Genomic DNA, 21,311 nt, shown 5'->3' with positions numbered 1-21,311 from the left:
TAACCTAACTCTAATGGGACCTACACTTGCGGTCAAAGTAATAGCTTATGCAGGACTGAAACATTAGACACTGGCAGCTACATTTGGGAAAAGTTAGGATTTGAAAGTTTGCTGATTTAATTTATTAAATAAATATGCAGGTATATAAAAAGTATTACAAATTGTCTAGGAAAATTATGAATGATTAAATAGACTGATGAGTATAAGCCCTTTTGCTTTAAACAAAATTAAAGAGCCTTGGATTGAAAAGTATTATACATTTTATCATAAAAGTAATTAAGCAAACCAAATGTGACAGTTTATATTATTAATATTATTTTTTGTTTGACAAAACGTACTTTAAAATATACGTATATATATAATATATCAAGGTAGTTTTTTTCAGGAACTTATTTTTTTGCTTTAACTGTTTTAACATTTTGTTCTTTAGTTTAGTGACTTTTCGTTAAAAAGCGTAAATGAAATGGTTTGAAGAATAATAAAAAGCCAATTGCTACCGTTTAACGTTTTTCTAAGCCATCAAATTGACCGCAAGTGCGTGGCCTTTGCTCAGCTGGAAATGGGTAATGCACGAATTCAGCGGTTCTGTTCGACTCACCGACTCGGTTTTGATGTTGAGCGCCAGGACGTGCGACGAGCTGTTGGAGGAGGCCGACGGCGGCGAGGCGGGCGCCGCTCCGCTGCACGGCGACTTGGCGGCTATCAGGGCGGTGGCGATGGCGTTCAGCGGCGAGCGGCTGCTGGGCAGCGGACTGGCCTCCCGGAGCGGACTGCTGCCCGCCCCCGCCCCGATGCCGATGCCCATGGTCATGCCCAGGCTCTGCGAGTAGGGGGAGACCGGCGATTTGTTGGCATTCGTGGAGCAGTTGGAGGGCACCACGGCGGCGGTGGTGCAGCTCGTCAGGGTGCTGGTGGCCGAGCTGGAGGATGACGAGGACGAGGAGCAGGACGACGACGAGGAGGAGGAGGAGCTGCTGCTGTTGTTGTTGTTGCCCGTGCTGCCGCTGCTCTTGCTGCATATCATTGCCTGCATTTTGGTATTGTTATTGTTGTTGCTACTGCTGTTGTTGTTGTTATTGTTATTGTTGGTGGCGCTGGCATTATTATTGTTAACACTCGCCCCGGCACCAGGCATCAGGCTGCCGTCGCAGAACTCCCGCTTCACGATGTTGCTGCCGTTGTTGCTGGTGTTGCTGGTGTTGCCGGTGTTGCTGTTGCCGCTGCTGCTGCCGCTGCCGCCGGGTGTCGCCCCGATGGCCGCCTCACATGGCAGCACCGTGCCCAGCATCTTTTCTAGCGTTGTGTACTGTGACTGTGACGTCGTGGATTCAGCGGCACCGGCGGAGTCCTCGCAGCCCTCGGCCATGTCACGTGTCACTGACCCGCTCGCATCCTGGGCCACTCCTGCAATTGCAAGGACAAAACGGAAAGGGCTTAAGTACCGTCTTGTGCATTTAATTTTAAGCCCATAATGGGGCGCTATTATATAATAAAGAGTATACATGTTCTGACAAGGCAATGCTCCTTGCTTCTGCTGGCCTCATTAAACTCAAATTCTTGTACAAATTCCTTTACTTTATTATCCGCATCTAAATCACATAATTAACTTAAAATTCGTAAGCAATTTGTAAACTTTTTTTAATCAAAAAGGCCAATTAGTGGACTAAATCCCACGAAGAATACAAAATCATTTTCTTAAGGAACCGTTCTTCTTATATCAGAAAATAATACTTAAAAACACCTACACCTTTAACATAAAATTAAATAATAATATCTAATTAATCTCTCTAATATTAGGTAATAATTTATACGCCTTAGGTAATGCCAATTTTGGCAAGCAACCCTTTAAAGTAAGAGAAGGCTGGTTTAGCAATGCAAAGCTTGCAATTATCGGATATCAGCGCAACATTACTCAGTTTACCCCATGAATATCAAATGTCGTCTGTCCGAACTCCCCTCACCTCCAATCCTCCTGCCTCGCATGGCCACTGGGGCCATCATAATTTAGAATTTACATTTATCGAAAATATTTCGTGCACTTAAAACCCATACCCTGGCGCATTAATTTCATTAATTATCCCTGTTGCCCGTCGGTTGACCACGGCAACAACGCACAAACAACAAGAGGGGGCCAAGGAGCGGGAAGGGGCTCAGAAGGGGCGAACTGGAGAACCCACACATGCCGCATAATTTTGCAAATGCAAAACGTAGCCGGCGCTCGAGTCGGCGTCCGAGTCTTTGGCCATGTCCTTGCCAGGCCACGACGTTCTGCACCGGACAACGAACGACTTTTACCGCCGGAATTGGGAGGAGAAAATTACACAGCAAGATGTGCTTTCACTTTGCACTTACTTAGAACAAAAGCAGATCAAGTAATTCTTAAAGAAACTCAAATACATGAACAGTAATTGCTTTTCTTATTTTACATAGCTTTATTTAGATTTTGGCATTTAGGAAATCAAGAAAAGGTAAACCAAAAATATCTGTTCCAAGTAGTTCTTTATTACATAATGAAAGGTACTGTTTCTTTCTGTGTGGCTCCCGGCTTGATGGACACAAAAGCCGAAGCATACGGGTGGTTTCTGCGCGGGAGGGATGCATGTCCGCTGGAATGGGGTCGGAGCAGCTGGGTGGTCTGCACATTCGTAATCGAAAATTTTACACCTACTCTGCATTATAATTTATACCCGAAGAGGGACAACTGACCAAAAAGTGGGCGGGGGGGAGAATGTGGCGAACGTGTCTGGCAAGAAAGTTTTTCCTGCATACAAGAAGAAGGAAAATGCGATAGGAAAATTTAAGAGTGGACGAGGGGGGGGCATAAAATGTCCGAAAACGTTGTCCGAGTGCTGGGGGAAGCATGGAAAGTTATCTGGGAAGATAGCCAACATAAGAAGCAGAGTTTTCGAAGGTCTGTGTGCACGCACTTTGAGGGAAGGCACAGGAGCAAGGGATTCTCGAAATCGTCACTCAACCGAAATAGATTCCACTAAATGTCATTTCTTATGGGCTCAGGATGCAGCAGCAAATTCCGGGTCTAAGCCGGTCCCAAAGGCGTCTAAATTTAGGCAACAATTTGCTCTAAAGAGCTTACCTAACTCCGGCCCACAAAGGAAACATCAATGGCTATGCCTTGACATTTGGCCCCAAAAAGGGGAGCCAACGCTTGGGGCAGGGGGGGGGAAGAAAAGGTCCTTCGTTGCATTGTCTGCAGGTCTACACAAAACGGGCGTTGATTTTAATGCATAATGCATACAGCTGGCTCCTGCCCTGTCCCTTCCTCCAGAAGCCCGCTCCCCGGTCCCCATGCCCAGCCCCACCCCGCAGGACCTGCCATGTGTGTGTCTGCAGTTGTAATAATGCAAGCAACGGCACTCGGAACTCAGAACTCGGAACTCGAGTCGCCGTCGCAGTCGGACTCGAACTTCTGCAGCTCGGATTCAGACATTCACTTTGCTGTTCCCCAAGCACTGAAAAAAATGGGCGACTTCGTTGTGACAGTTTGTTTAAATACTGAAACTGCCTTGGAGAAGTCCATGAATCCAAATAGAGTTCTAGCCAGTCAAGTACCACACTTAATGTCAACTTCGGTTTAAAAAATAATTTTCTCAACAATATAAACAGGCAACTATTTTTTCGAGTGCTCATTGTTTGTGTCGACGTTGGCCAGCCGGCAGCAGTCAACGAACGCACTTTTCCGGCCACATAGCCATCGCCGTAATGAGCCGCAAGGGGCAGGGGTGTGGGCGGGGGCAGGGAGGGGCACAGGATCAGGATCAGGGGGTGCGGAGTGGCAGGACCGTGCCTTGGAAGTTGGAGTGTGCAGGACATGCAATGCCAATGCCTGAGTCTGAGTCCGAGGACGAGGACGAGCCTGAGCAAAGCTCCGTGTTGTAGATTTTGGTCAGCAAAAGGCCGGCTTTTTGGGTGGTGAGAGGGCGTAATAATTAATTTTGTACGTTGCATGCAAATGTCTGGCCAGCACCCCTCCACGGGCCAGGAGCAACCCTTCTCCGGCATCTGGCATATGCATAAGAAGCAAAAACAATGCATAATATCAGGAGCAGCAAAACAGAGTGCACATCGGCAACACACAAAATAAATTCAAGCATGCGTCAACAGCAAATGCCCAAAGCCGGCGAAGATGGCTTCTAAGGGAACGGTGGCTTCCAGTTGCGACTGGGTGCAACACGTTGTGAAAGCAAATGGCAGCGACAAAATGTGCAGCCAAATTAAGTACAATTTGCGCATATTAAAGTCTGGCCAAATTACACGGAGGCGGCAGCGGCAGCGGCAGCAGCAACAGCAGCATGCAACAACGGCAACATTTTGTCGCTTCCTGCGATCGCCGCTTGCCTCGAATCTAATCAATAACCAGCAAACTGGTAGAATTTCATGTAGCACACTAAATAGCACGATTAATTATCGCCGTGCTGGCAACTATAATTCAAATCGAGCCCGCTTCATTTTCAATGCACGCCAGCAACATGCCATCCGCATCGCTCCTACTCCATCGACGGGCGAACGCATTACAAACCGGTCTAATTATACTCATTTTCTTGCTGCCACATGTTGCTGCGGCTATAAATTGCAATTTCCATGCAACTTTCTATCGCCGGCTAAGAAGCGAGCTGGACAAAAATTTATCATTCGGAGTCGCCTCTGCGCCGCAGCGGATCATGCAAGTCGTTTGGCAACGGAGCGTTTTGTCTTCGACGGCCATTCGTAGGCAATATTCAAATTAATAAAATCATCAATAATTTCGCCCGGCCGGGCAAACATGTAGAACATGTTGCTGCTGCACTGCAGCAACTTGTTGTAATTAATAGTCAAACTAAATTGTAGCACACTTGCCATCATTTAGAGTTAGGAGCCAAATGTGGCACAAAGCAATTTTTGATTAGAAACCGGGCACCGGAGTCCGGCCAACGGACATCGAGCCCCTCTTCGGCTCGGAACCCCCTCGCCCCTCGGCCCGCGGACAACTTCATTTTTATGGCCCACTCTGGGGCTATTAAATTTTTCTTTTGATTTGTAATTAGCGCAAAATGCATATTAAATAGCAACGACAAACTCCGGTTCTCGGCCGTGAGGAAGTGAGTGGAGCAGAGGTTGAGGTGGCTGGGGAAGGAGCTCTCGGTTTTCGGCTGCTTTAGCCAACTTTTACCACGGCAAAAATAATCGATAATGCGCCGGCATTAAGTCATTGAGTTGCACTTATTTATGCAACATTTATTTACGCGCACACACGGAGGAAGCATAAAAAGTTTTGCAACTTGCCTTTGCCTTTGCATTGTTTCGGGGTTGCTGCTGCCCTTCCTATCGGGGGTGTAAGTACGGCAGAACGTGCAATTTTCTTAAAAATTACACACGATTACACATGAAATACACCGGCTGATATATTATGGTGGGTCAAGGGTTTCCAAGGCGTTGCAGGGAGTGCGGCTGGGAGTGCCCTGATTGTGGGAATTAACCAGGAATGACTAAGTCTTATAAAGGTATTTAAGGAGTATTTTTCATATTCCCAAAAAATCTATTACGAACTTTTTTTTTACGTCGAAATATTCACGTTAATTTAAAGTTATCTACCACTGGGCACATTTGACATTCAAATATTGTGATATTATCAATATTATTTTACGAAACCAACACAAAACAATTGAAGAAACAGCATTTGTTAAATGATTAACAAAAATCGTTGTTAATCAAAGCGCAAAAGAGATTTCATAGTCTCTATTACGAAATAATAATATTTACCTTTTCAGAGTACTTACTTTTATTTTATAAACATATGCTTTTACCATTATATGTTGATCAAATGGTAAGAAGAATGGTCATCAAGAATGGTTTTCAGATTACCTAATTGATATGTTGATATCATGTCAAATATTTTTGCTTCGGAGATTATATAATCTCAGCAACGATCTATTTTTCGTGAAATCGAGAGGAAAACAGTTTTGCTTGGAAAAAACCTCCACTTCCCATTTCCTTCTGAAGGGCCTGGAACAATGGGCACTTGCAATCCGGTCAGTGGACTACAGCCCACTGGCTTTCGTAGCCCGCTTAATTCACTCGCCATACATTTTCCACTCAAATCATTAAAAAAAATAATAATAATGAAATTTGCGTGATTCAAGCGGAGCACGCACTAGGCGATGCCAAAGCAGCGGCAACAATCGCCGGAGGCGTACTCAATACAACAGCAGTATCAGGGGCAACAATAAACATGTGCAGGCAAACGCCCCCGGAGAGCAGGGCCAGAAGCGGGGAAGGAAGTCAAAGTCAGGCCCAGTCTGAAGCTGAAAAATCAACCCTCTCACAGCCGAGTCCTGGGTCCTTCCTGCACACTCACACTCGCGGTCGCCCAGACATTGTCCTTAATGCGCCGCGTAATGAGTTATTCGCATTTTTCCTGCTTTGTTTTGCACAGCTGACTCCCCTGATCGCCCACATTTGGCGATTTTAATTCATTTAGAGAAGGAAATAATAACGAGAAGTCAAGGGGGAACCTGGCTGGCCTCGTAACTGCAGAACTTTAAATGCCCTATGAATGTCCCTATATGACTATGAATATTGTGAAGACATTCATTGTCTTTCGAGATTATTTTTGAGGCCGAAGCTGAAGAACTGTGGGAACTCTTTTTTGGTACGAAAATGGATAAAAAATTAAATGATTTAGTAGCTTTTCAAAATTGAGTTAGGGAAAAAAGAATAAATTTATTAATAAGATTTTATTTGTCTCAAACATTCAGAAATTAGGATCCAAAAACCAATACATCTTAATTATGCAAATTAAAAAAACGAAGATTGGTCTCTCTTTTGAAAGTCTTTATTAAAAGTATTTAATCAAGTGCCAAAAAGGAAAGATCATTATTTTCATTCCCTCTGCTTGAGCCCGTAATTTTATTAGCCCTTCTTGGTGGCCAACCCGGAATACCCTCATCGCGGAGCTCCTCGAGTGGGTCGTGAGTTGCATGTCCCGTTCCGTGCTGCAGTCGTATAATATAGGGGTTACGGGCGTTGGGGCACGGGCACCAGGATTGCACCCCGAACCGCACACGACATCTAGACATGAGAGCACAAAACATAATTTCGCTAAATTAGCGAAAAACAAAAGAAGTGCCAGGAGGAAGGCGGCTCCGTTCATTTCGGTTCCGTTCCGTTCGCGTTCGGTTTGAAAACTCCCCAATTGAGCACGCACCAAAATCATTTGCAGTCTCGACTGAAGGGGTGAAGCGCCCATAATCAACGTCTAAATATTTGGTAAAACGTAGAAAAAAGCGGGAAAAAAATTGGATTGAAACCTGCATTTCGGTGCCCTGATGCCGGGCAACGGACAACTAATTATACAATTTTTGCAACCCCCGGATGGAGCGCAAACCCTTTTTGCGAACTGCATGTGTCCGGGGTAAGTGATTGTGTACGTGCTCATTATGGAAATTTCTTGCTTTCCCATTTTATTTTTTATTTGCAGCTCTGTGGCAGTGCAAAAATTAATGCAAAGACCACGGTCGGTGGGGTGGGTCGTTAATGACACGAAGCCGGAATTTAGGAGGGGACCTTAGCGAGCGAATCGCTTGACAAAGGTTTATTGGGGCTTTGGCACATGCGATACGCGATTATAATTAGAATTTGGCCGCGGGGTATGGCACTGTACATGGTCAAAAGGACCTCGTGCGCCATGACATGACCATTCGGGGGTGGTTCTACTTATCTGGGGTTGTAAAGTGTTTCAGTTCGACCGAGGGGCAAAGTGTTATGGTAATCGAATTTTGAATCGATTAACCGGGTAACAGTCCTTCCACAGCGGGAGTAAGACACTTAAATTGGCTAGCTCACTTGAAAGAGCTTAAACACAAAAGATTTCAAAACCATGTATTTATAAATTCAAAATATAGCTTAATAGTAAACAGAAAAGCGATCTTAACTTTAAAAGTCAACAAATTGTAGACCAACTCTAAACAGTTAAATTAAAACTAAGCCACTAAACTTCAAGTGTGCCATTAAAATATCTAGCCAGTAAAAACCGATTTGATATCCATAGATTCGTAAGCTTAAGACTGGTTTATTATTTTTCGGCTTATTTCAAAATAATTTAAATGCATTTCTTTTTATGTGTTCCACTTTGTAAACTTAACTATAATTCGAATGGGCAAAGTTAAGTTGCATTTAAGTGCTATAAAAACGATTGCCCGATTACCGATAACACTTACAAATGCTTCGATATGTAGCCAGGGTAATTATCATTTGCATACCTGTAAATGCTTCTCTATAATGAGCTGCAAAATATGAAAATTCAACTAAATGGCCGCAGTCGATCGACTAAGTTGCATTCAAATCGAGTCTTTAAGCACTTTATTAACCCCCATTGAAGTTAGGCGCAGGGCCGTCGGAAAAGGGCCGTCGGAAAAGGGGGGTCAAATCAAATGTTGCACTTTGCATGTGCCCTTTGGCGGTGTAATTAGCCGGAAAGAGACGGCAACAGTGTACGACTGTACTTGCCATTCGGACGGTTATTTATTATTTATTTATTATAATTATTTATTTGCTTGACGCGGTCGCTTATTAAAAGCTACTTTAAGCCCCGCCAGCAAACAATGGGCCAGGCCATTAGGAGCCAGCAGTCCCCTTCCCCCCCTCAACGCCTGGTCATAATTACTGCAAGTTGCAGTTTGCTCACTGCAAAAACATTCCACTTGAAATGCCGTCCACGTAGCTGCACGCACCGCTCGCTAGATGGCGCTTGTATGGTATGGCATGTCATTTGTTTATGACAGCTAACCTCTCATAATCAAGCGAGGTTATAAATTTGCCAGAATATAAGCTGATTATAAGCTGATTGTGAGTGTGTGAGTGTGGGCGGGGGTTTTTAATTAACTTGAGTTAAGGGGAAAGTCATTTGCCAGCCAATGACTGGATAATGGCCGAGTCCAACCAAGGCGGGACTGTACTTATTAGTTGTACTCTATATTCAAAACTAACGCATATAGAGTTTTCAGCCACGGCCGTGGGGAAGTGAAATTTTTGATTTCAATTGAAATAAATTTCCATTAATATTTGTTAATTGTTGGTTATGTGAAAGAGGGAGAGAGAAGAAAGCCACAATCGTTATATTTGCTAATTGAGATTTGACCTGATGATATGGCGAAATGAGCACAACAATAATAACTAACGATGAGCGAAATTGACGTCAACGAAAAATTGTTGCTAGAAAGAAATTGTGTGAAAGTATGTTAATTAATGGAAGAAGAACAAGAAGCATTAGCGCCTGAGCGAGTGGGATGCAAAATAAGAATTTATACGCAGCAATAATTGCCTTTTTTGTGAATTGAATTTTGCAGAGGGTAATGGGAAAAATTGTGTAAAAAATATGAAATAATAAAGTGAAAAATGTAAAGAGGGTCCGATTAGCTCAGGTAGGATATGTCAATAGGATTGTAGTTATTGGTACCTAAATAGGATTTGAGGTAGCAAAAATTATAGGTTGCTTAGTAAAATTATAAGATTGAGGGCTTCAGCAATAATACAACAATGTAAGTTTCTCGATTTATGTGCAACTGAAAATATGTTTACTCAATTAAGATGTGATTATATTAAATCTTTGTGAGCTACACACTCTACGATTGGGCGACTTTAAGCCAGGTAAACGGCAACCCATCAGGTGATTGTCTCGGCACTCGCAGACACCTTTCCATTATGCAAAGGCCCATAACCAGATGCCCGCAAATCTGCGTAGATATTAAACCACTGCGAGGGGCCTTGCGGCATTCGGCAGAAACCCACTGCGAAACAACGCCCAGCCCAGCACTTGCCGCTTGGCAGACACAAAACACGGGCACGATCAGGATCCAGCCCGTCACACTTGCCTATAATTTGTGCCCAGAGTGGCAACAAAAATCAAATGGCACGCATGAAATTAAAGTTTAAGCGCGCAAAAATTTATATGTACGACGCCGTGTGCCAATTAATGTAAATTACGCGACGGCGACGACGGCAACACGACACCGACAACGGCAACTCGCAGCAACGCAATGGAAATTGCAACTGCAACTGCGGCGGCGATATGGCAACGCTGTCGTGCCTCAAATGAGGCCCCCAAGGGGCGCACCACGCAACATTTTGAAAGTGCGCACAATAACGCCTGCAAAAATTAGCCGCTGAAAACACACATTGTAAAATATTATTAAACGCGTCAATTTGTTGCCGTCACTCGCCGACTCAATCTCGGAGGCTCATTAAGTGCGTGACGGCCCGGCTGATGCATAAATGCATGAGATCAACTAAGTGGGCCCGGCGCAACTGTACCGCGCTCTTCAGCAGAGACTTTCTAGGTGGATATTGGAAGAGTAAGACCCAAGAAGGAAGAACAAAATATGTCAACTTTCAAATATTTGTTTTGAGTTCGATTTTCAAAAACGCTGACACTCAAACGGTTGAAACCCATTTTAGATGGACGCACAACATTAACCAAATGTTTTCCAATCCGACAACAGATACGACAAATTAAATTCCTATCTCATTTCTATTATAATATATTACTTTGAAAAAGTCAATTCTTTAGCAAGAAAAGAGTAGGCCATTTTATAGTCAAATGTGCGCCAACTGTACCCACTTTCGATAATTATATTTGAAATGCTCGATTATCTAACATCAAGCTCGGTCCGCCGACCAGCTTATTAAAAGGTTAAATATCTTTGCATTGAACTCGCTATCGCAATTGCCGTCGACGATAGCGTAATGTCGCGAAAGACCAATCAACCAAAGTATATTTATTTAAATGAGTCTAAATTACAGCTCATTGAAAGCGAATTGTCGAGAGGCATTCTATGATTGGAAATCAATATGAAAACAAAAACGGAACGAATACGTAAATTAATGAAATCAGAAATCAGTGAAAAACGGCCAGCAAATGTTCAATTTATGTGACAATAATTGAGGCGGGTAGGGGGACTATGACGACAATGAGCCGGGCAGAGGAAGAGCGCAACAAGAAATAACCAATCAGGGCCATATTAATCAATCTTTAATGAAAGTAATTTAAATGTGTTAATTTTTGTACAGCCCCTGCTATTGTTTTGTGGTGGAGATTTCTTGGAACCCGGAGGAACCAACTGCAAAGTGTGCCTCTCCTTCGGTTTCTTCAATTAGATGAGGCGTCATAAGTGACGCAATCTAGACTTCAATTATGCCCTGGCTTGGCCATAATGCCAATTAATCAACTACGACAACACAATACATATTTATTAATAATCAGTAAATAATTTAGCCAATTAACAGCAACAACATTCCATGCAGTGTGCACTCAGAAATCACGGAGAACCCAATGGCAACTAGCAACAGCTTGAAAAACTCCGCCCGGCTGTCGGAATATTTCCATTATTCTTGCAACTGGCGGCTTTGTGGAAAGACATTTTGAGTTTGACAGATTTAATTATTGTAAATAAAATACGAGTCCAGCCAAGCAGGCCGATGGGGTAATTAAGTGAAGTGGCATGGGGGCTGTGGAAAGGCACAAAACTGCAGACTTTGTTTATTTGGTTCTCCAAATTTATAGACTCTTCGATTAATCCCTGCCAAGAGAAACGCTCTCGAAAGGGCTTGATTTCAGCTTGCCAACATGAGAATTTGGGAGGAATCCGGTAGTAATAAATAACCAGCTTTGGGAGAGGAAGAAAAATATAGAACACAGGAAATATTATGGCTTTCTTTTTTAATCGCCAAAATGATAAACCTAAGTTGCAAATCAGCTGCCAACTAAGGTATCTGAACTCCCTTCTCTAAACCGACTTTCAAACTATGTAGTAGACCCTTATCTCTCGGGACAATCCAGAAAATTCCTATCTGACACATGTCCCCTTCGCAAACCGTCCGTCTCGTCTTCCCCCTTCTCTGCTGCTCTGTTTTTGTCAGTCAATGGAAAATTGATCAGAAATTATTGCCAATTGAGCGCCAAAATGGCTCACACACGCCACACATGCAAAGTACACAGGCGCATACACTGAAATTTGCGCTCATTTAGGCTCGTAAATTGCAGTCAAGACATGGATATACGGGCAGACCCCGGTCGAAAGAGACGGCAGGCCGGGCCAGAAAGAGAGGGGGGCCTGCATCGCATTTGGCATTCCTTTGCCAATAGAAATCAGTTTTGTTTGACGCTTTTTACATGCCAAAGTTGCCACAGTCGCCGGGGTATTGTTGCACTGCCGCCGCTGCCGTTTATTAATTATACCAGCTCCAGTCGCGCTGCTTTATGGACTGGGTCGTGCATTCGGAATTATGCTAAATTACATATGCAAGTGTTGATGCCGGTAATGAAAAGTCGGTCGAAACGAAACGAAACGCTTCGGATTGGCTGCAATCGCAGGGCAATTACACATACGCAGTGCTGGCCAGAACCATAATTGCCAGCAATAAGGCCGAGACTCATTTAGATAACTTACTCCTCTGCGGAGCCCCGCAATCTCGCTGTGCCTTGCCACAGCCCGAAGAACGGGGCTTTTCCCAGACAAGACGGGTAAACAATACGCACACACCTGCGGAGAGAGAGAAACCACTTCGGCGGGGTAACAGAGGCCCAGCTGCGAAGGCCGACGTCACTCGTACATAGGCACAAGAGTATCTGGCGGTGATGCGCGTAAGAAGTGGCAGCAGCCGTGACATTGCCGCCAACTTATGGAGTTGTAAGAGCCTCTGCCTGGCGTCTTGGCCGTGGCAGCGAATCCGAAGTTGGCCCAAACGGGCGGCGCAACAGGCGGCAGCTGCGACACGGCAAGCACAGCCAAGGCGACACTCTCGGCCGGCGCCTTCACTTTGGCTAAGAGCAGCAGGCGCTCAGCACTCGCAGAACAGCGCCGCCTGGCCAGCGGCGGAGCGTGCGCGTCGGAAAAAGCTCGGCGAGAAAAGCCCCCAGAGACCCCCGCCAACCATTGTCGTCGGTAGTGGTGGAGGTGGGGGTGCTGCTGATGGGGAAAATCGGGCAGATGAAGTCAAACAGATTTGAGCAAGTGATTGCACTTGGGAGTGGAGTGATGCGGTGGACTGAGGTGGGGACTAGGTTAGGGGCTCGATAGAGGGGCGATCGTAACTATATCGGATTTGAACAAATTGAATTGCGTTTTGAAGTGTGAGAGCGGGAAATAGGGGTTTTAAACGTCATAATGTTACATGCTTGTTAAAAAATATATTTGATCAAAGTAAACGAGTTATATCTACACTTGGGTGGTTTTCATATACCAAATACTTTTAAGAAGAAGTACAAAAAGGAAAATAAAGCTAATTTAATTACATCATTTTTCAAGGAATGTAAACGGGTTTGGATATGTAATGGTTTATTATAAGTTAGATAATATGTTGTAAAAACAATCAAACTGAACTCTAAAAAGAACAAACAAATAATTATTTAATTTTTAAAATTATGAACTAAATCAATTCAACAATTAATATTATGCTTCAATCGATTCAATGTGTAGTGCAAGCGCCTAATATTAATTCAGTGAAGGCTTGATATCCGTTAGTCCGTTAAATCTCCCTAACAAACACTCCAGATACTCCCAAGCAAACACACTCTCCCCGAGCAGACACTCCCACTGAGAGGAAAAGTGCAGACGCCCGGGAAAAGTCAAAGGGAGTACCAGAGCGAAAGAAAACAAACAGCGCTATAAAAGGGAAAGCGTATTTTTTCAACTTGGCAAATCTTTTTGAAAAGAAGGCACGAACTGTTGAAGAAATCCGCACTCCTCGTGCCGGTGATTTAACATATAATTTTGGCACACGACCCAGCTGAAAAAAGGAGCAAACTGTGGCACACTTGTGCCGAGGACGGGGAATGGGGAGTGACTGGATGGATGAGGGGCTCAACAGGTTGCTCCTGTCACCATCCTCAGAAAACTTCCTTTTTCTATGTGCGACTGTGTGTGTGTTTTGGCCCTTTTTGTGAACGAGCTCATAAAACGTTTTTCTTTTCACAGCGCCCGGGTGTTGATGTCGTCGTTGTCGGTTGTCGTTGTCGTTGTCGTTGCCGCCTGTAGGTTGTAGGTTGCAGGTTGTCCCACGCCCGACCCTTTTCCAGCACTGGAGACCGGCGTGCGCCCCAAGTTGCTCTTTAGTTTTCAATTTTTTGCCTTTCAGCCCAGTATCTGCTGCCTTTGTGCTGCCTTTGGCCGAACCGACGACTGGGGCTGCCTTTGATAGTCTCGGTTTGGGCCAGTCCGGCGCTCGTTTTGATTAAGTGCGAAACAATTAAGGCGGCTGCTGCTGTTTACGTAGTTAATCGGGTCGGGGTCACCAAAGGAGGTGGTTGGGGCTGGAGGGGGATGGAGTTCGACCCCAAAACAGCTGCTCTGGCTAACCGAGCCAACTGCTTGTGGTTGCCTTGAATGGAGGCAAATCTAAGGAGAAATACAGAGGCTTGGGTTAAAACACAAGCGAGGATGTAGTTCCCTAAAAAATAATTGACCTGAACTTAGTCTTCCTTAGTTGATAACAATGTAGTTGTATTGCCATGAAACATTTCTCTAACTTAAGTTAACATCAATTCGCTTTATTAATTAATTATTGAACGAAACTCAAATATGAATAAATGTCGTAAGCTTGCATCAAGCTTATAGTTTGAATAATGAGTTGATCATAGGTATTTATTACTGTTGTTGTTATGGGTCCCATAGAATGTGTAATCGATTCAAAACCTTTGACCTTAAGGCTTAAGCCTGATGTTCCCTTTCCAATCACTCATCTCATTAGCAAGCGAGCCAACTGTCGGCCGCCAGGTCTTATCACACCCATGCTGCCATCACCTACGCCAGAGCCTGGTTCCTTGCCATCCTCCCTCAGCAAACTGCTTAGCCACTTTGGCCATAAAAATGTAACACCTGCTTATCTCGAATGCCACCCGGCACAAAAACCCCCAAAACACCCGAGGAGGAAAGCCACAAGCCTAAAGGCAACCGAAAACATTTCTCAAAACGAGGCTAAGCGGGGCGGAGTGCTGGGGTGGGCGGGGTGGCCATGGCTGTGGGGAGAAGTGGTGCGGGCACTGACCTAACTTCCCGTAAAATGCTTGAGCCAACAAATACCGTAAAAGCACTTATACGGAATTCCTCAACGCCTGGTAAGCCAGGGCTGGGGCGTAAAATCCACCCCATGACAACGCAGCCCAGGCGAAACCCAACCCAAGCCGAAAGTACGAAAAAAGTGTGGATAGAACCAAACAAAACGAAAACCAGAGCAAAGTTTCGAAAGTCGCAGCCAAGTGCCGACGGCGAATGGAGACGTGCCCCAAACTCCGGGAAATCTTTGGAAATTTAAACATTTAACGGATTTTCTCGGGGAAGCGTTAGTCGTTTTACATGCATTATCCTGGCCGAAAACCAACCGAAAAGCGCTGCAAAAAAGTGTTGACATTAAAATAATAATTTTAATTGCCTCAAATAACACAAAGGTCCCGGCTGACCCTCGGACCAGGACGCCGGATAAGTGAGTGTGTGAGCGGGGTCTATTTAAACACAAAGGGTAATTAACATTTTTCTTTTGGCCCGGGTCCTGGCCGAAGGATAAGCAGCTTGTTTAGCCTGGCCAAAGTCAAATGAGCAAAAAAAGGATATGTGGCAGCGAGGCCCAGAAAGGACCCGGCGCACACGTTGCGTGGGTTCGTGTGGAAGTTCCTTTTTTGCGGTTTTCGCATTTGGTTTAACTTAGCTGGTAAGTACCCCCGGGTTCTTGGGGGTTCTGGATGCTGGTTGCTGGATGCTGGCTTCTAGGTGAGGGATCCAGGATTCCGTCGACCGCCTTTCAACACCTCCAACAAAGCGTGAATTAAGTGCTCGAGATTTTACACACTTAGTACAGCAAATTCACAGCTCCGTGCAACATGTGGCATGCCCCTCCGCCCGGCACTCCCGCCCTGCCGAGTTAATTGCGCAATTAGCTGGTTTTGTGGAACATCTGTGCAACTGTGTCGCGTCTCATTAAGTACGATCTGACTGCTCAAACGCAAGTTCTCGGAGGACGTGCGGCGTCGGGCGGCATTTTTAATTGCATTTAATCAACAATAATTTAACGAAAAACACTAAAACGAGAAATAAAATTAGGCGAAATTGAGACCGAAATTCCTTTTCTGCGTGCGATCTCCGCAGACGAAGCGAAACGATCGCGGTTTTCAGATGACGAAATTTGCCATAAAACGGCCTAAAAGCAATCTAACTAACACTATACTTATTATCACTAAAACAGATTTCTCGATTGATTGTACAATATTAACATTTTGGAACATAATAGTTTTTAAGATATAAAAAAAAGATAAGAGAGACAACGCAGTCAAGACAGATATTCCAGATATTTTTAAGATTCTAAATAAATAACAAGAAATTGCCTATGCTATTTATCTACAATCAGCGAAGAAGCCTGTATTTAAATGTATTTAAATGTAAATGTATTTAAATTTCAGTCCGTAACTCCGAGGATCGATTATGCTTCAGTATGAAGTTGCCCCTCGGCAAATTACCCAGGCACGATAGACTTGCATTACTCCTATCTTCATCGGGCGTCTTTGACAATCCATCCATCAAGCCCGATTGGATCCCCAGAACAACCCCGGGCTTTGTTCCCGGCACTCCATTTCAATCTTCCGATACACGCAATGGCAGCGCGGTAAAGTAGTGTTTTAATAGCTAATTGAGCAAAATACTTTGGGGAATGAAATTAATTATAGTTTCATGTTTTGGACTACAGAAATTCGGCTCATTTCACTCAGTCTCTCATTGTTCACGCAAAAGCATAAATTGTTTAATTGCTAATTAAGAGTAGGAAACGGGCAACAACGATAAATGTAATGAATTAGAAGGCGAATCGAAGGCAGTTGACATTATTTCAGTTCTAGCGTGTGACAATTCGCATTAATTACAAGAAATGCTCCAAAAAATAAGCCATAAAGAGGGGCTGGCCATGTGGATGCGGAGGAGTCGCGGGTCGGGAGTCGGGCCTCGGGCCTCGAAATGGCGAAATGAAAGTGCGGATCCCCCGACTTTCCGCATTTGGCGTGTTTTAGGCTGCTGCCGCTGCTGCTTGGACACTTGTGACATTTTCTTAATTGAAATGATGCGCGTTCGTTGATAAAATTTCGTAGCCTCCGCATTCGCGATACGCGAGTGTATACAGTGCCGCACTTGGACACTCTGATGCACGTTTGCTGATGGTTATTATTACTCTTCATTATTGTTCATTATTAAATGCGCGGCGAGTGTGCGTGTTGTCGCTTTTGTGTAGGCTTTGTGGCATGTGCGGCATGCAATATCTTATTTTGGTGGCCGGCGAAAAGTGAGCCAGTCCTCGGAAGATCGTCTCCAAATGGAAGCGCTCAGGAGAGCACATACTTAGGCTGACTGATTGGGAGTAATTAGTACCCAACAATTGAGGATGCTGCTTCATCTTTATGGATACTTATTTTTTGAACCAAGGAAACGTTTGATTTCTAGAAGAATAATAGAAGAGCTAAGTCGCTGTGACTGTAACAATTGTTTTACTTCAGCTACTGTTGAAAGCAGAACCACCATTTAGTAGGAAATGGGGTGTATTTTTGTTGAGAGAGTAACTATTTTGATAGTCAAATTGAAAATTAAACACAAAAGTAGTTATGTGCATTGTAAAATGTGTGCAAAATCAATATATAATAGAATTCGGCTGATTTTGAAATGCGAAGATACTTATTTCCCTTTGATTCGCCTTCTGGTCGGCTGGGCAATGCATTTCGATTGCCTTTTGCACTCGGAGGAGCCCACTTCCTGCATTTTCGCCACCCCGACTGTTTAGGGCAATAAAATCGCATTTTATGTTTCCACAAGTTTGCAAATTGGCCACACATCAAAAACAGAAGTGAAATCCTTTCAAGATGCCCGTGGCCGCCCCCCGAGTTCGCCTCATTTGCCGAACTTCAATGCCTTCGCGGGGCATAATTATTACTTTAATTATGCTTAATTAAAGAGGCCGCCCACCGCGGGGCGTGGCCGAGGCAGCTGTCCAAAATACACGGCGCATAATTAAGCGTTTTGCTGCGCGGATTTTCTTTCCTTCATTTTACGATTTGCCTACGTAAAGTGACAACGTGACGCGATCGTCGGGGAGTATCTTTTATTTTGCTTGGCTGGATGGATGCCGGGAAGAGGGGTTGTTCCGGGGGAATTGCAATTCTCCGGTGGCTTTTGGATACTTTTAATGAGTGTGTGTGGTGTGTGCCTGTTGCCCCTTGCTGGTTTGCCCGCAGTCGTTTCGTTGTTTTTCCGCCTCTGTGCCGCTGCATTTTATGCGTTCGTCATCCGTTTGTCATAAAAAAGGAACAACAACCACAGCAACAACATTTAATTTATAATTTAACATCTAATCATTTTTCCGCCGCCGTTGATTTTCTTCTTCACAGCTATTTGTGCATTAAAAGTTGTCGCAATGCTTTTGGCCAGAGACACGCGCGTTTAATGGATTTCTCTGATTTGCTGAAGATGCCACTCAACACAGTGAAAATGCTTCAGGCACTTTAATGAGGTAAATTAATTTCGCAATCAAAGGAAACCGAAATTGTGAAACTAAAATTTAAATGGAAAGACAGGCAATATTCTGTGTGGAAATAATAAGTTTTTGGACTGATCAGAAGTCTAACCCGGAATAGTAACAACCGTTGGAGCCAGTCTATAAATGCCGACGGCTTTTTTACAAGTTCTGAAACAAACGTCTACTTAACCAAACTTTAAGGAATAGTCTTGGAAATCGTTATGTACGATGAGCGTACACCTTATTAATCAACAGTTTTTTCAGAAAAACGGTTCAGATATTTTAGGAAAATAAAATTAAAGCTGCGATTTACTGGTTAGTTTTCTCCTAAGAAATTATACTGAAGTTTGAGCTTCAGAATTTTTATTTGTTTCAGGTACACTGATGGTAGATACTTAGAAATTCTTAAACTTAAATTCAAATGCCACTCATTAAGCCGCGATATGCACCCCCTGAATGGCATATCGAGTTTGGCCATTACATCTGTGTGGGCCCAGAGCCCAGTTAATTCTCGCTAAATAATTGCCGGCGATAACGAGGCGTGTAGAACGAGTTGGGAGCAGGGAAACAGCCAGCTCTGCTTGGCAACGACAATGAAGCGGGCAACAAAGAGACTAAATTCTGTATTAATTTGCAATTAATGCGGCTAATTATATTTAATTAAATGAGCGAGCCACGCTAACAATGCACTGCTTAGATGCGGATAGGTTGCTGGGACTCAGATGCAGATGCAGGGGCGGTGGGATCGTTGGAATCGCTGGATCGCTGGGACCGGGATTCGGGGGAGGGGCTCCAAGTAGAGCTTGGGCACTGGGAAAATGTAGCGCGCAGGTTGGTCCGGCGTTGAAACGAAACTGATTATTACAATTGTTGTTACGCCCGCTGGCGCTGTTGTTAGTGCGAATTGTGCGCTGCTTATTGTATCTCATAGATACGTTTAGATTATTTTTGCAAAATGACACTGAGCCACCGGCTCAATTGTAATACGTTTTAGTCATTTTTCGTGGGGTGGCAGCAGTCGCAAGGCTCAGCACATTAAACCATTTATGTGTAGAGTTTCATTCTGATTTCGTTTTAGCGATCGTTTGATGAGCCTCATTGTTGCAAATTGCCACTGTGCACTGCCGTCGCGCCGTATTATTAGTTTGTTTATGGCTATTTATTATATTTGGCTTTATTATTAGAACCTCGCAACTATTTTTGAGTCGCTCGCACAAATCCCTCATGCACAGGCCCATGCTCATGCCGACGATAGTGCTGATGTTGATGTTGATGTTGATAAAATTAACGTTAATTAAAGTTATTAACCGCCTGCAGCGAACTCGCATCAATTTATTGGTTTTTGCATTTTACCATGTCAGGGTTGAGATTTACATAAAAACTGCATTTGGCCGCTTCGCACAATATTCACTTGATTGAAGTGCGTGAGAGGCTCGAAAGGTCTGTTTTATCTTACTTCTTGATGAGCTTCACTTGGCGGTTTTTATTTCGCAACCATTACCTTATAGCAAATCGGGGGTAAGTAGTTTTTTATAAGCCTAGCTTGGCCAGTTTCGGTGTTCAGTTTCAAAGCTATAAAATCAAGGTATCTAATATTCTTGAAACAAAATAATCACTCTAATCTTATTTTTACTTTACTCGATTATATTAAACTATGGTAATCCACAAGTTGAGTTGATGGTATTTAAGCACCTTTACCAACCAGGCGACTTAATTATCATTCGAATATTCCCCTCGTACCCCTAAAAAATTGTTTATTTGATGTATATAGTTTAATTAAATTTAATGTTTGCGATACCAAATCTTAGGAAAATAAGAATGCTATAAATTGACGCAAATGAAGTTCTTAACAAAGGCTAAGAAAACGGTGATGAGAAATTTCAACAAATAGTTCAGGTTATTTACCGTAATGTAGAGTATCTCAAACAGCTGCCGATTATCTCTTTAGGCTGCAGTTGATTCTTGGATCCTGTTTTCAAGCACTTTCCTATTGGTCGTTTTGTTTTTATGTGTGTTTACTTATTCTTATCACAAACTAGCACTGTATTAAAAGTATTCATGAGTACCTAAGGTAGCAATAGTATCTGCTAGTATGATGCTTATCACCCACGCACTTGGGACTCCAAGAAGAGAGGAGACGATCGCAACGCGCCAAAAACGCCGAGCTGGGTTCTTCGAAACTGAGATGAGACTCGCGGGATCTACGGACATGCCATCCAGTATATCGATCTAAAGTCGCAGTGGCAGCTGTTCATGGGGAATCGTGGGCACACGCCGAAGTTTGTTTGCTTGGATTGTGTGTTGCACTTTGTTTCTGTTTGTTTGTTTGTTGCACGAGTCGAGAGGCGTTCAGATGCAGAGTGGCCACAGGCCGTTCGATTCCGGTTCAGATCTGCCGTCGTACGTTCAGGCGCAGCGTCGTCCGTCGACTGAATGAACGTGTGGCGCACGAGCGGCGCTTGGACCCCCAGCAATCGCAGTCATCAGCATAAGTAGCAAGGCGAAGGAGCGGCAACAACAACAGCGGCAGCACGGCAACGGCAAACACGAGCAAACAAAACGAAGGCGAAGAGCCGAAGCCGCAGCCCCAGCTCAGCGGGAGCGAGCGAGAGGGCAGCAGCGCGCGCTCTCTCTCCCGCTCTCGCCTCGCTCCCTCTCTTTTCCTCTCTCTTACTCACTCTCTCGCCCAGGCACCCCAGCCCCACCACCCACTGGCGCTGCAGCGACGCCGACAGAGCGCCGACTGCGCAGGAGCAGCAACAGTATATGCAATTTGC

At 44.2% G+C, this 21,311-nt stretch overlaps 1 protein-coding gene across 3 annotated transcripts in view; it reads right to left on the bottom strand.

The window, feature by feature from the left end:
- LOC108029579 (alpha-protein kinase 1) overlaps nt 1-20,973 on the bottom strand; it is a 70,009-nt gene extending 49,036 nt beyond the window's left edge. For 2 of the 3 annotated variants that reach the window (XM_017101941.3, XM_017101942.3), the window contains exons 1-2: nt 20,440-20,973; nt 599-1,404 (exon numbers count right to left, since the gene is read on the bottom strand). In XM_017101941.3, coding sequence (XP_016957430.1) covers nt 599-1,366 — 768 coding nt within the window. In that variant the 5' untranslated portion in view covers nt 1,367-1,404; nt 20,440-20,973. Of the gene's footprint in view, nt 1-598; nt 1,405-20,439 lie in introns of those variants that run through there. The other variant, XM_050888017.1, reaches the window with a different exon arrangement.
- Nucleotides 20,974-21,311: the final 338 nt, after the last annotated feature.

Source organism: Drosophila biarmipes, chromosome 2R (assembly GCF_025231255.1).
Source record: "Drosophila biarmipes strain raj3 chromosome 2R, RU_DBia_V1.1, whole genome shotgun sequence".
Lineage (NCBI taxonomy): Eukaryota > Metazoa > Arthropoda > Insecta > Diptera > Drosophilidae > Drosophila > Drosophila biarmipes.
This window is presented reverse-complemented; position numbering and strand designations above follow the sequence as displayed.